The sequence below is a fragment of the Hipposideros armiger genome, unplaced genomic scaffold (genome assembly GCF_001890085.2).
Source record: "Hipposideros armiger isolate ML-2016 unplaced genomic scaffold, ASM189008v1 scaffold_704, whole genome shotgun sequence".
NCBI classification, from domain to species: Eukaryota; Metazoa; Chordata; class Mammalia; order Chiroptera; family Hipposideridae; genus Hipposideros; species Hipposideros armiger.
Window position 1 is genome coordinate 686,572 of NW_017732054.1, and position 14,145 is coordinate 700,716.

A 14,145-nucleotide genomic window follows, 5' to 3' on the forward strand; every position below is an offset into this window, starting at 1 on the left:
AGCAAGTCACTGTCCCATCACCTGTGAGAGTTTCAGCCCTTGGACCGCCACCTCCGTGGGGCGCTGGGGTGCTCCAGCTAGTCTAGGAAGGTCTTCGTTGCCAGCCAGCTAGGGAGCATTCCCGCTCCAAAGCCCCTTTCATCAGTGCTTCCACTCCTACCTGTCACAAGTTAGTGCCTGGAGAAGCAGAGGCCCGGTGGGTTGCGGCAAGCAGGGCAGGGATTAGGTGTCAGCCCTTGGCAGGGCAGACAGGAAGTAGGATGGGGCAGGGCGGCGGTGAGATGTGCAGCTCTGACGAAGCCCTCGCCGAGCCTGGGAGCTGCTCTGAGCGAGTGTGGTCATCCCAGTTACTCGGGCGCCATTGGATGCAACAGCCCCAAGTAGGGCCACCCATGCATGAGGCCCCCCGGGAGCTCTTGCCAGGAGATGCCTGCTGACAACATTCCCGATAGCCAAGCAACAAGTATTTCCTAGGCCGGCAGGTCTTGGGTGACATATCTGTGACCACCCCAAGTGATCTCCACTTTTTACAGGTGAAATGCAGGCATGTCTGGTTGTCTTGTTTTCACTGTGCTGCGCCCACCTAACAGTACCTGCATCTGGTGGTAAAAGAGTCATTGTTGAGAAAACTACTTTAAGTTCATTTTGAGTTATTACTATTACTGTAAAATACATTGTTTCCTAACAGTTACTACCTATTCTGGTAGTAAAGAATCATTATCATCAGTAAAATTTTAAGCTCGTTTTGAGTCATCACTTTAGAGGAGATTGAAATAATGGGCATTCTGCCCTCTCACTGTACATATATGATGTTTATGCAAATGTACAGAAAGGGCAGATCTGGGGAAAATACTAAACAAACTTCACGTTCAACACATTTTGGGCAAAGGCCATTTGGAAGTGGAGCCCGTGGGCAAATGCTAAGGGGTGGAGGTCTTCGAGCTCCCTGTGCTCAGGGTCCGTAAGTAGCTTAAAGACATCACCAAATGAGTGCCTACCCTTCTGTCACTTGTCTTCCCCCTCCGGACAAGCCTCGACAAATCAGTACTTTTTGCTTCTCCTTGATCTCCTTGGTGCCACTTGGCCAGCAGTTCTTTGCCCTGTCCTCCACCCCTAGAGGGCATGTGGCAGTGTCTCGAGACTTGCCGTCACCACTGAGGAGATGCTAGTGGGGGAGGCCAGGCGTGCTGCCAACACCCAACAACTCAGGACACCCTCCACACCAGGCTGCCGTTAGCCCAGGTGAGGAAACCCTGCTTTAAATCAGGGTCCAACGGCCTAAATGTCTGCACTTGGGGGCAGTATTGGATTTAAACCTCTATACAAAACGTGAAGAAAGTTCTTGAGGTAAGTTGTATTGTGACAACTGTTGTTGACAGTGACTACCCAAATGCAGTTTCTGTCCTGAGCTTTTGGTGTACGGGAGCTTTCAGTAGCCCAAGGCTAGACTAGAACAGTTTTGCTTTTCCCCACTTGGTATGTGCAAAACTCTGCAGGAGGATAAGCCAAAGGAGTCCTATTGTCAGGATCGAAAGAACATGCAGATCAAACAAGCTGTGAGAGCTGTGCTTCTCTTAACAGTGTCTGCTGCGGGGAGAGCAAGCCTGCAGCGAAGCTATTATGCTCACTTGGGAGTATAGTCTTCCACGGTTTCGCCCTCTTTCTGCCTAGTAAACATTCACGGAGTGCCCACTCTGTGCCAGACACTGCCAAGTCACAGTCCTGTCTCAAGGATCACCCCTGTGAAGCCTGTACCCTCACGAAAGCGTCAGGTGCTGTGACTGACAGCTGAAGGAACCTCAGCCGAGGAGCACAGAGCTGTCAAACACATTCTCCCATTTGTAAGCCTGTCAGCCCTCAGTCCTGAATTTGCAGGGCAGAGCTGCCCTCTGGGGACTTGAGAGACTGGTCCAGGGGAATAAGTGGCAGAGCCGCTGCCAAGCTGCCTCCATGAGATTTGAAGCTTCCTGATCCCTCTCACCCAAGTTGGTCAAGTTTCCTCACCACACCTCTGAATGTGATCTTTCTGGCTGAACAATAAGAGGTCTCTACCTCACTAGCCTTTGGCGTTTATCATTTGCCTGCATAGTTACACTATAACTTTTTTTAAACAGTTGAACAATTTTGACCACATTGGATGTTTTTGTGGGCTGTCTGCGTTTAGTCCCTTGTTCAGTCAGCCATCTTAGAAGAAAATGGCAGCTAAGAAATTTCCCAGTGACTGTATCTGCATATCTGTTATTTGGGTATTAGTTAGAAACCTCTAATTTTAAAACTACTAGAAATTATATTTATGAGAATATGCCCATTAAACTTGAGTGTATTCAAGCCTACTAATCTTAGCAAGGGAATTTTTTCTTACTGGTTTTACATGATAACTATTTTAAACCAACTCCCTGCCTGCGCTCACGTGAGAGTATAAACAACCTTGAGTCAGTCCCACCATTCATACTTCTGGGTGAATTCAGAAATGCCCTGCACATCCAGCCATCTGGGACACAGAAAACTAAGTAGGGAACCAGTCTCCAGTGATAGCCAGGACAGAGCCCAGATCTGAAAGGAGGAGGGTGGGCTCGGACAGCTCCCTGACTGGAGAGGAGGAGGAGTGTTCTGATGCACTGTCGGCCCAGCTGGCTGGCACCAGGCCTGCGAGAGAATCAAGAAAAGGAAATGAAAAGAGAGACAGTGGTAGGTAGGGCTGTCAGTTGTCCTCCAGGTGGCAAAAAAAAAAATACCTTCAGAGAAGTGACTGTGGAGAACAGAGGGCCCCATGGAGGCGCTGGAGAAGAAGCACATGAAGGACGCTTGCTGTTCGTCACTCCCCACTCCTGGCGTGCACTCGGGGTCTGGTGAAGTCATGCGTGTCCACCACCCAAACTAAGACCCTGTAGTTGTCTTGAGAACTTACTTCACACTTAACCTAAGTGATTTAGCTGTGGTGTTGTCTTCACTGTATAAAAATGCAGACAAGGAAGTGAAAATTTCTGTTACTAGAGAGCCATTCCCACTAAGTCATGTGATCAGGGACTCCTGTTCTCCTTTCTCATTGGATCTGCCTTTAGAAGAACTACCTTAACAACTACCAGTAAGGTTATAAGTTAGGTTTTTAAATCTGTTTTTTATTTGAAACCTTCTTTTCATTGAGAAGACGCTGCTTGGGGATTTTGTAGAACTACTCTAAACTCTTCAAATACTCATAACTTGTCCAAGATTTAGCTCAAATAACAGGCTCCATTTTGGAACTAAAGTGAGTTGTGCCATCCTTGTGAAGACTCTGTTCTGCATCCTGTGTTGAAAGGGTGGTGAATCGGCCAGACATTGTCCTTGCCAACTCTTACTTGTGCATTCTCCAAGCTGTGCATTTCACATGCAGTCAGCCGTCTGGATGCACTTACAGGAAGTCCACAGGTACTGTCAACTGCGAGAGGAACTGAACACTTTAAAGCCTTTTCATAGCGATGGTTTTTGCCTCTTTTGGAAAAGGAAGCCACCTACCAAAAGTGTGTTTTACCTGAACCCAGAAGCTTCTTCGTGACTATCAGAATCTTCAGGAAGGATAACCATGCAGGATAAACTACAGATAGGAAATTGTCACATTAGAATAATGCAAACTTTGTCAGATATATTCCCCTTTCAACTTATTTCAGCATCTGTGAGCCTATCATTTGAATGAGATAAAATCCATACGCGTTGTGTTGAGACCTTAAAAGTGCTGTAGAATCCAGGGCAAAGGTAAAATCAGTTTTATACTTTATACACACACACACACAAATGTTAACTTCCTCCCCTGAGTCACCTGAAGTAACTATCGTGAGACCCACAGTAAAGGCCATTTAGATGCACTTGGGTCCTGGATGGTTTATTTTAATGTTCAAGCAATAAAACGTGGCCTCCAAGTTATGCTTCAGCAGAGCACTCAGTGCCCTTAGAATACTGTATACTGAGAACAAGTCACCGTTGGCCTCTCCTCTACTACATTGTGTAGTAGTTCCAGACTGGTTCAGATCCCTAAACTTGCAAATTTCCTAGCTTTGCTTATGCCTTCGTTTCCCAGGAAACTGCTTTGTGTATTAAATGAGTTCACACATTGGGAGGAGTAGGCAGGCAGAGAGTCGGGACATGCGGAAAACTTCAAATTAACAAATAGATCTTCTCTTAGATTTCTTGGTTAAGTTCATTTGGTTCTCTATTGCACCATAAAGTAAGCTTGTTATGTGTCTTAATGGCTGGCTGGCTCGTTACTTGCCATCTGCGTGATTGGTTGCGCCCTGTGGGCTTTTTCAGTCACGGCCCGGAAAGGTGTACTGGGGACGGAATCCTGGAGCACGTGCAGCGAGTCCCGCCAGGGCCAGCGCATTCAAATGCCCATCCTCAGTTTGAATTTTTAAGGGATAAATTTTGGGCTTGGATCTAATGTGCCTGCCTGACCCTCACATTTCATAGCAGTTTCAACTCTTCTGTTCAGGCGAATGAAATGTTGCTTAGTGGCCGGAAGCTGACAGCACAGGAGGCCTGCGGCAAAGGCCTGGTCTCACAGGTATTCTGGCCCGGGACCTTCACCCAAGAAGTCATGGTTCGCATTAAGGAGCTTGCCTCGTGTAACCCAGTGGTACGTCAAATTCATTTTCTCACATATATGACTTCTTTTTTTCCATGACCCTTTGTTCCCTGCACAGCCACCTTCACGGGAAATGCTGATGGAAGCCGTGATGGACGCCACTGCTCCAGATTGGCTTACCTTGTCCTCCCTCTGCAAATACCCAAGAATTACAGGAATGCATTTCAATCGCAGATTTAGTCATTTTTAAATGACCTACAAAACTATAAAAAACATTTATATGCTTCTTGACTGTTGTTTTCCATAGCACTTTCATATAATCACATTTCTGTTTTTTCCTCCCACAGTGAACTTAAGTTTTTGTTTAGTAAATGTGCTGGGTAATATTTAATCTTCTAACAAAATTGCATTTAACAAGTTATAAGGTGAAATGTTATTTGATATTAACTGACCTAATTCCCATCTAAGCTGTCCCAGGCATATGAACAACCCTCATTATTAAAATTAAATTTTGGTTAAAAAGTCCCCTCAGTGGGCATTCTCAAGAGTTTTCATTGAGCATCACAAGAGCTGATGTCCAGTTCAGGCCGCCTCCACACTGGCCCGAGCAGCAGCACGGGCCATGGCTGGTCCTGATGTCAGGAGAATGCCAGGGTGCAGATAGCACAGCTTTCTTTTGAAATAGCTTTACAGCCACTTTGAAGTTGAGAGTTTATCCACTATCTAATGTGAAATACACTTCGTACATATATTAGGCCTGAAGTGCATTGTGAAGAAATGTCGGGTAGACTTTGTAGCCATTTGATCATTGCCTCCATAAACTTGGGGTGAAGTGGAGCCCGAGCTCGCGGGCACACCCTGCGAGTAACTAACTGCGTGTTGTTTGGTCCAGGTACTTGAAGAGTCCAAAGCCCTTGTGCGCTGTAACATGAAGGTGGAGCTGGAGCAGGCCAATGAGAGGGAGTGTGAAGTGCTGAAGAAGATCTGGGGCTCTGCCCAGGGTATGGACTCCATGCTGAAATACCTGCAGAGGAAGATCGATGAGTTCTGACGGGCAGGCTGCCTGCCGATGACACTGGGATTGTGGAGCAGGACGCCTGTGGCTCCGAGCTGCCCTGATCCACCCTCACGGCCTAACACACGTTCACTCTTAGCTCACGCTTGGAAGCTAGACTTGAAACATCCAAGCTATTTATTATTGAGGAGTTTTTAAGTACTGTAACTCTAAAATAAATACAAAACTCCTTTGTCCAAACAAAATTATTTTGTACTTAATATACACACAAACATGAAAGTATAATGGTGAGCTCTAGACTGCTCTTTAAAAGCTCTAGTTTTTGTTATGTTTGGCTTGTACTGTATAAAAAAAAGAGTGTTTTACTGGTTTGGGATGGCAAAAAAGTCTGGGATAATGTTTTCCTTATTTTTTCCTTTTAGAACAGACTCTAAAGAGGTACTAGCTGGCCTCACCTCCCTGTCTCTAACAGATATAGAAAGATCTGAGATGTGCCTTTGTCTCCAAGAAGGTACAGGTACCTCAGAGGTGGAAAATTCTAAATTAAAAGTAAGACTTATCTTTTAGGATAACCATTTCTGATGAAAAATCCACCGATGAACATATCCCCAAACTAAAGTAAGTTTAGGATTCATGCTGAAAAATCAACTGATTCTTCATTCGTTTTTAATATGTCTGGTTCTTACCCAGTTAACATGAAGAAACCACTGTCTCTCTAGAAGAAAGCTTGTTTTGCAGTATTAGTGAATCACTGAATAGCTTAAGTATGAGTATCTAAGTTATAAGTTAGTTTTAGTGGGTTTTAATAGTTTTTCTGAACTTTTTGAGAAAATAACTACAATGCTTCTTGTTGCTGGGTGAGAATTACTACTTTATATACAGTTTTGGTTTTCTATCTGCAGATGTGATTGATGTATTACACCAAAAAAAGTATTTTTATGTTTATAAAGTGTAATTTTTAGGTTCACTTAGAATATATGTTATTTAATAAGTTAAAATTCTTTTGGCACACTATTAAATGCAGAAACTCCTTTTTAAAAAAAAGAACTACCTTATATTCGACTTTTAATGTTCTTGCTCTCTGCTTTCCTGTCCACACAATATATTCTGAGTACACTATGGTGTCCGAGAGTGCCCTGTGTAAATAGACATTCGCATTCCTTTCAGGAGTGGGGACTGATTCTTGATTCCAGATGCCTGTTGTTAGGCTTCTGAGCTTGCAATCATATTGAATGTATGAAGAATGAAATAAAATCAGAACCTTATTTTTGTACAGTTTTGAAGTTTATACGTAGAACCGACCACCTCCTAGCTGCGTGGAGAGCTGTACAGTGTGTAAATCTGCCTTTACCTTGGATTGGTTGGTGCAGTATTTTTGCATCTGTGGGACCTACTTTTTCGTTCAGTAGTTTGAAATATATATATAAACTGTACAATCTGTAAAGTTTTTATAGAATAAAATATTCAGCTGTGAAAACTGGTTAAATAAAACTAATATTTCTTAACACATTTGAAATGTTTCTCTGATAATTCACTTAGGAAGTTCCCTGGCGAATGTGTAATCTTTGTGAAACATTGATACAGGCATTCAACGTCGGTGCAATCTAAAGCACAATGAACCCCTGTGTAATTACACCTAGGATGGAACTAGAACATGACCAGTGTCCCCCGCAGTCACATCTACCTCACCCCGCCCCAGGTTACCGTTTCCTAAATTTTGTGTCACTCATCCCATTGCTTCTCTTTCAAAAAAGCATATTTCTAATGTATATTAGCTAGTTCTGCCTATTTTGAACTTTACATCGTATCACATACAAGCTTCTGTGATTTAATCTTTGATTCAGTATTAAGAGAGTTTAAGTTTTTTTTGTGTGTGTTTTTTTTAGCTGAGCCATCCTGCCACCTGTTGGCAGCTCAGCGGCTGCTCAGCTTGGGCTGTACTCGAACCGCTGTTGCTCAGAGCTCAAAACTCTTGAGCGAGCTCTTAACCAACTGAGCCACAAAAAATTTTTTATCTGTGTATGTAGAGTTGTAACTAATGCCTTCTCTGCTCAAACCTGCAACATTAGGTATTTTCATTTCTGTTTTATAGTTAAGGAACCTGAGGTCTAAAACACTTGGCCCAAGGTCATGTGGCACAACCTATATTCTGTAATTCTGCAGCTTCCCGTAATGTCTCTTTTCTAGAATTTACAAATAGGAACTAATGCAGTATATTCTCAAAGTAGGTCTAATTCTATCATCCTGAACTTTTCATTCTCTGGGGCCATGGTGACCACATTCCCTCTTCAAAGCAAAAAGTCCATCTTTCCACTTGTGGCCCGTGAGTTAAGCCCACCCAGGAGGAAGGCCCGACAAGGTGACATTCTTCTGTACATGCCCCATGTTGGTGAGGGTGACAGGACAGGCAGACTCATGTTGGTGGAAGGCTATAAGTTCTGCTTAGAAGAGAATTGGGCAGTAACTCAAAGCATTAACAACCTGGATCCAATAACTCCTATTTATAAGGATTCATTTGCAGGAAATAATGAAAATAAAGATACATATGCAACTAAATTCATCTCGGGATAGTTCCTAATAGTGAAAAGTTGGAAACTGCATACATGCCTATCAGTAGGGTTTGGGTTAAACAATTAAGCCACAACCACACAGTAGAACAGACACCCATGGAAAAAGAATGAAATACAAAATATCAGGTGAAAACATGTTATGGAGCCACATCAGAAACACCCAGTGTATGCTTTCAAAGGATTAAAAGGATATGCACAAATAAACATTGTCCTCTCCCTAGTGCTTCCCATCTCCTGGGTTGAAAACTGCCCAGCCCCTGGGAAATAGAGGTAGAGAGCCGGAGATAGGCGCTGCCATCCACGAGGGCTTGGTCCCCCAGCTGTGATGATAGTAACAGCAGCTAGCACTCACAACTGCAGTAAGGCCAGGTGCTGTTCTTAACACTTGACTTTAGATTTTTTTTCGAGGATACTCAGTTTTCAGAGACTTGTTTATTGATGTGATATATTAATATGCATTATGTAATATAAATATGTAATACTCTGAAATGAGAGCTCTCAAAGAAATCTTTGTAAGCTGATTTAGTTTGTGACATACCTGGCGAGACAACCAGTGAAGACCAAAATCAAAAGAATGGGAACTTTGAAGGTCTTTGAGGGAACTCCATGCCCACAATGTAAAATGAGAAGTGGGTGGAGGGCACCTGGCGAGGGCTGCTCACATGGCTCCGCTCAGCCCTGTTACTTGGTCAGGAGTGAAGAAGGGTTTGCATGGGGTTTACCCCAAGTCTCCTGGTGAAACAGGAGCCCAGAGGGTCAGGGGCCAGCCTCCCGGACCAACTCTCTCCTGTGGCCATATCACAGGCTCCAACCCACCCATGCATGACCTCTTCACTTAACAAGTATGAACAAATGTTATACCTTCTCCAAAGGAAGGAAATTGTGTACGTTGCAAGAGAATTGGCACCTACCAAATAATGACACATGAGAGAGACAGCCCAAGGACACTGTCAGCCGGGCCTGTCACTGCCCTCAGGAAGCTTAGTCTCATCTGCTTTCTTCAATCCCAGGCCAACTAGCCCATCTGGGGTCTTTTACTGACCTTTTCTCCTGTAACCAGCTCCCCCAGTCCATACCCTTCATGTCCTAACGTGCCTTCACGTTAGGGGAGCCGAGATCTCCCCATGAAAAGAGCAATGCGGCATGTGAAAACAGTTCCCTGAGGGGCCTTGGGCCATGTAATAAAGCCCAGAACTTGAGTGGGAGAGGATCAGTTACATTTTGTGCACCTGTTCATACGCCCAGAGGCGTCAGGTAACCTTCCCATGTTACGCAGCCTGTCAGTGGCCTAGCGCCCAGGAATAGCTGTTGCTCCCCACACTGCTCTGTATTCTGCCTTCCTCCACACCTGTACTTGCCAAAATCAGACTGAGGCGAAAACTGATTGTGGGTAGTGTGAGCAATGGTTGTCAAACTTGCACATTAGGTTGCTGTGAAAACTCTCCATGCTGTACATGAAGTCAGTGAAATCACAGCCCCTGGGCTGAGACCCGAGCATCTGGGGTGTTTGACCAGGGCAAGCAGCTTCTCTGTGCCTGGGGCTGGGATGGGCAGAAGGTGGCCTGGAAAAGCCAGTCCGTTCTGGTATCCCCTGGGCCTGTGATTCTGTGTGTTGGAGTGGGCACTGGGCAAAGTGGGTGGTTTGAGGCTGCTTGGCGGCTCAGGATTTAGGGCTTTGTCCAGTGGATACTGGACCTACCAGAGAATTCTGACAATCCACAAACTACCTCTGCATCTGGAGGGGCTGGACCAGTCCACTAAGTTTCAGTCCTAACTTTTAGAAATAAACACCCTCACTGCTTGGCAACAGGGGAAGGGCTGACTATAGTCCAGGGAACTCCTCCCTGTCCTATGGGGAACATTCGGACATGGGCCTTTCTTCTGTGTGTGTCCATGTCCTGGTATCTTCTCATAAGGACGCCAGTCATATAGGATTAGGACCCACCCAATGACCTCATTTTAGCTTAGTCACCTCTTTAAATGCTGTACCTCAAATGCAGTCGTGTTCTGAGGTACTGGGAGCTAGGACTTCAACATACGGATGGGGGGGTCACAGTTCAGCTCATTACAGGCCAACTGGATTGGCAGTTAGGAGACAGTTGGTGAACTCAAAAAGATCATTGGAAGGCAGGGGATCCAGGCAGCAGAGACTGGAAGGAGTGACAGCAGGAAGTGGGGCAGCCTGGGGCTGACAGTGGGCAGGAGCTGGATGGAGAACCCAGGTCAAGGATAGGGGAAGACTTAACCACTGTAAAGAATGAAGGGAAACAACGGAGGGAGGGAGGGAGGGAATGAAAGGTTGGGATCACAGGCTCGCTGTGTGGAGTGGATGTGATCGCTCTGGTTGCCAGACACGTCCACCCTGGAGTCAACTTGTCCCCACAAGCACACTGAGTTAAATCTCCTTGAGACGGGAAACTTTCAAACCCAATTCATCTTGACCCCCACCCCCTCACGAATGGTGACTTACCCAGACGACCAAAACAAACGCTGGTCACCTCGGGGGAGCACCAGAGTCTTTGTCACTGACTTAATAGAACAGAAATTTTGACTTTGTGGGTGAAAAGATTATTTTCTCCTTAGCCTCAGTTTCTTTCCATTTACGTGAGATTCCTAGAGTAGTCAAATTTATGAGACTAAAAGGAGTTGTCAGAGGCTGGGGGGAAGGAGAGGATGGGGTGTCAGTGTTTAATGGGACAGTTTCCCTTTGGGAAGACGAAAAGAGTTCTGGAGATGATGGTGGTGATGACAGCACAACAATGTGAATGTATTAAATGCCTCTGAACTGTACACTTAAAAATGATTAAGATGGTAAATTTTATGTTGTATGTATTTTACCAAAATTTAAATAAGTAAATAATAGAATTTTGAAAAGGTTTCCATAGAATTTGTTGTACTTGAATATTGGAGACAAAATATTTCTAATGCACTTGATTAGCAAAATGTTGTTTTTTAAAAAGAATCAGGCACAAGGCTAATTTGGAGCTAAGTCTACAAGCTTGGCCTTTCCAGAGCATGAAAAAAAAGCTAAGGAGTTTGTATGTCAGTGAAGCGTTCTTTCTGACAAATAATTCAACTACCATTTATGGGCCACCTATTATGTGCCAGGCATGAAAGGAGGGAAGAAATTTGTTTGCCTTATTTGCATTTGTTGCGCTTTGCTTTTGCACAAATGGTATTCTGTGTCTAAGGCAGATAGCTGAGTGTTGGGCGCTACAGTTTGGGGCACTCCAGGCTCTCAGAGCAGTCAGCCTTACCCTGAGGAAGCTGAGAATGGCTTTCCCTGCTGTTCCTTTGTGTCTGGGGTTTCCTTTCACTTTGGGAAGCAGACCCAACTCCCTCCCATGTCCTCACCACAGAGGTCCAAGTACCTTGCAAGTCTGAAGACAAAGGCTGGCCACTGGAATTCCAGAAAATTCTGAATGAAAATAGTTGCAAATTGAATGGCTTTGCAAATTGCAGGTGATTATTTACTAGCTATCTTGGCTTTTGGCAGAAATACTCAAAAATCGGCTGCTCAAGAATCCAAAGGGAGCAGTAGAAAGCGATGGGGAAGCTTGGGCCAGGTGGCCAGATCCCAGCCCCCCTGCAGCCCCTGCTGCCAGCGCGCCCTGCACTGCCTCAAGGTGCATTTGGCTCAGACTGAGGACGTTGAGGCCCCAAAGCCAGCATGAAGTAATGGATGGGGGCAGCTCCAGTTTCACTGAACTTGACTGTGCATTATCCTGGGACCCGGATAATCTGATGTCTAATACTCAGAACCAGTTGTGACATTTGGTTCTAGGGTTCTGGGGAGCTGAGGCTACTTTTCAGGCACACCAGAAATGCCTGCATAATTTCCCAAATGGGTCAGCAGACTGCTGTGGGTGCCATAGCTTTGATGGAATGGGTTTTGGATACAAATCAAATATTTAAATGGATATATTCCCTCTCTGGCAGCACCATTCCAGCAGTCTTGCAGACTTGTTTTTACATAAAACTCTGGCTCCTTTAAATATGCATTGTTTTTCTTCTTGAATATGCCAGAGGCAGGAAAGTGGCTGCATTGGAAAGCGCAGAGGCCACTGGTCAGCTGCTCAATAAGGGGAGCAGATCCCCTCAGCTAAACTTCTTGGTTGAAAGCACCCTGTATTCACCTGCCCGCAGCTCCACACGGCTATGTACTGTTTAATCACACAGGCCTTGGGTTTATGCCAAGAGGCAACGGGCTGTCTGCTATCTTTTAGGAAAGAAAAAAATAGGACAAATCCATTCACTTCTGTCTCTTTTTCAGCTTCCTGAGCTAAGTGAAAAAGCCAGAAGGTGCTATGAACATCCCAAGTGCTGTAAAATACCCATCTTGGTGGAGATAGACATTCTACCTCGGATAAGCCTAGGTGTTTCAAATGACGTCCCTTCCTCCCTCCACTTTATATATACACCATATTTTGCCCTGTATAATGAATGCACTCCTGTGTGTAATGAGCACCCACGTGTTTGGCCCAAACTGTCAGGGAAAACAATATTTCTTCTAATTTTTTAATTCAAATTTTTATTTGTTTACATTTAGGTACTTGTTTTTTTGTATTATAAAGGAATTTTAGCATTTGTTTTTTAATATATTATGGTACAAGAGACTGTATGTAACAAATTATTGCAAAACACAAGAACAGATACAAGGTACAAGAAATTTTATGTGCCGATAACAAATTTACAATATTTACCGCATCATAGAAGGCCAAGAACTCTTTGTCAGTTGCAAGTTTGTCATTAAGTTCAACAAGCCTGAAGATCCTATTCCAGGGTGTTATTTTGTATACAGATATCATTATTGATTTCTGGAGTTACATTTTTAACTCATAAGCATAAATAAAAGAATTAAAAACATTTATATAGGTACGGAATTAGTACTGCCCATGTATAATGCGCATCCTTATTTTTCCCCCACAAGTTTCAGCAAAAAAGTGCGCATTATACACTTCAAAATATGGTGTATATATATTCTCAAGAAATGTGAAGTTGCTTTCCCCCCAACTTATTCTGGGATCGTGAGTCTCCAACCTGACCAGTTATCGCTGACACCTTGAACACAAGGGCAGCTGGAAGTCCATTTCCAGGCAGATACAGGAATTCGGTAACTTCCCTCCAAAGAATCCAAGGAACCCGAATGGCCAAAGCCCAGCTGCAGCACTTGGAGACAGCAGCTGGGACATTTTCCTCCAGGGATGGGATCCAGGAGGGGGCCGAGTGCTCCACTCTCTCCCCGCATGCATCCAGGCTGCTTCTCTATTGCCCTGCAGAGGGCTGGAGCTCCCCTCCCAAGCTGAGCCCAGGCTCCCACCCCTAGAGGGGCCCTCATCCAGAAGCTCTGACCCCTTACACACTCCTTCCTCAGTCCATCTTCCCACTCATCGTGCGGCCCAGCAGGAGTGGCGTTTTCCTACAGCCACTCATTCTCCGCTTCGTTTATCACCAGGAATACACAAAGCCAGTGTCTCCTTCATTTACACACTGCTATGGAGCATAAGATGCATGGCGTGCATGTCAACTGTCAGCTCACATCCACAGTCAAGGTTCTGTCTCGGCACAGGCCACGCACGTGTCCGACAGTGAGTCAGGCCCCTCGGAGCAAAACCCCAGAGTCAAGGAGTGCAGCACCACCGGATTTGCACCTGCCGTCCTCCCTGGTGACCAAGGATCACTGAAACCTACTGCCATGGCATACCAGCTAAAGAGAAGTTTGATACATAGATTTCCTGAAAAGGGACATCATTCGTGTCCCTACCTCATGCAGTCATGGGGAGAACCCAAAGGATAATGCCCACAGGTTCCTGGAATGGGTGACCTCTTGTTATTTTAATTTCCTTGCACCTCAGGCATTGGTCAGAATCTAGTCCTTAGGTAATACCTGTCCATCTGCACAAGGTACAAAGGAAAAGTCCAGGAAGGCACTCTGCAGCCTAAAGTGAAGCCTCTCCAGACAGGGTGACTCATGGGGTCAGCAGGTTCTCCCTTTAACATTT

The 14,145-nt window shown here is 44.9% G+C and overlaps 1 protein-coding gene across 2 annotated transcripts in view; it reads left to right on the plus strand.

Moving 5' to 3' along the window:
• Nucleotides 1–7,085, plus strand: part of CDYL (chromodomain Y like) — a 201,890-nt gene extending 194,805 nt beyond the window's left edge. Inside the window, exons 6-7 of one of the 2 annotated variants that reach the window (XM_019627072.1) lie at nucleotides 4,466–4,609; nucleotides 5,451–6,170. In XM_019627072.1, the coding sequence (XP_019482617.1) occupies nucleotides 4,466–4,609; nucleotides 5,451–5,609 (303 nt within the window). In that variant the 3' untranslated portion in view covers nucleotides 5,610–6,170. Of the gene's footprint in view, nucleotides 1–4,465; nucleotides 4,610–5,450 lie in introns of both variants that reach the window. The other variant, XM_019627073.1, reaches the window with a different exon arrangement.
• Nucleotides 7,086–14,145: the final 7,060 nt, after the last annotated feature.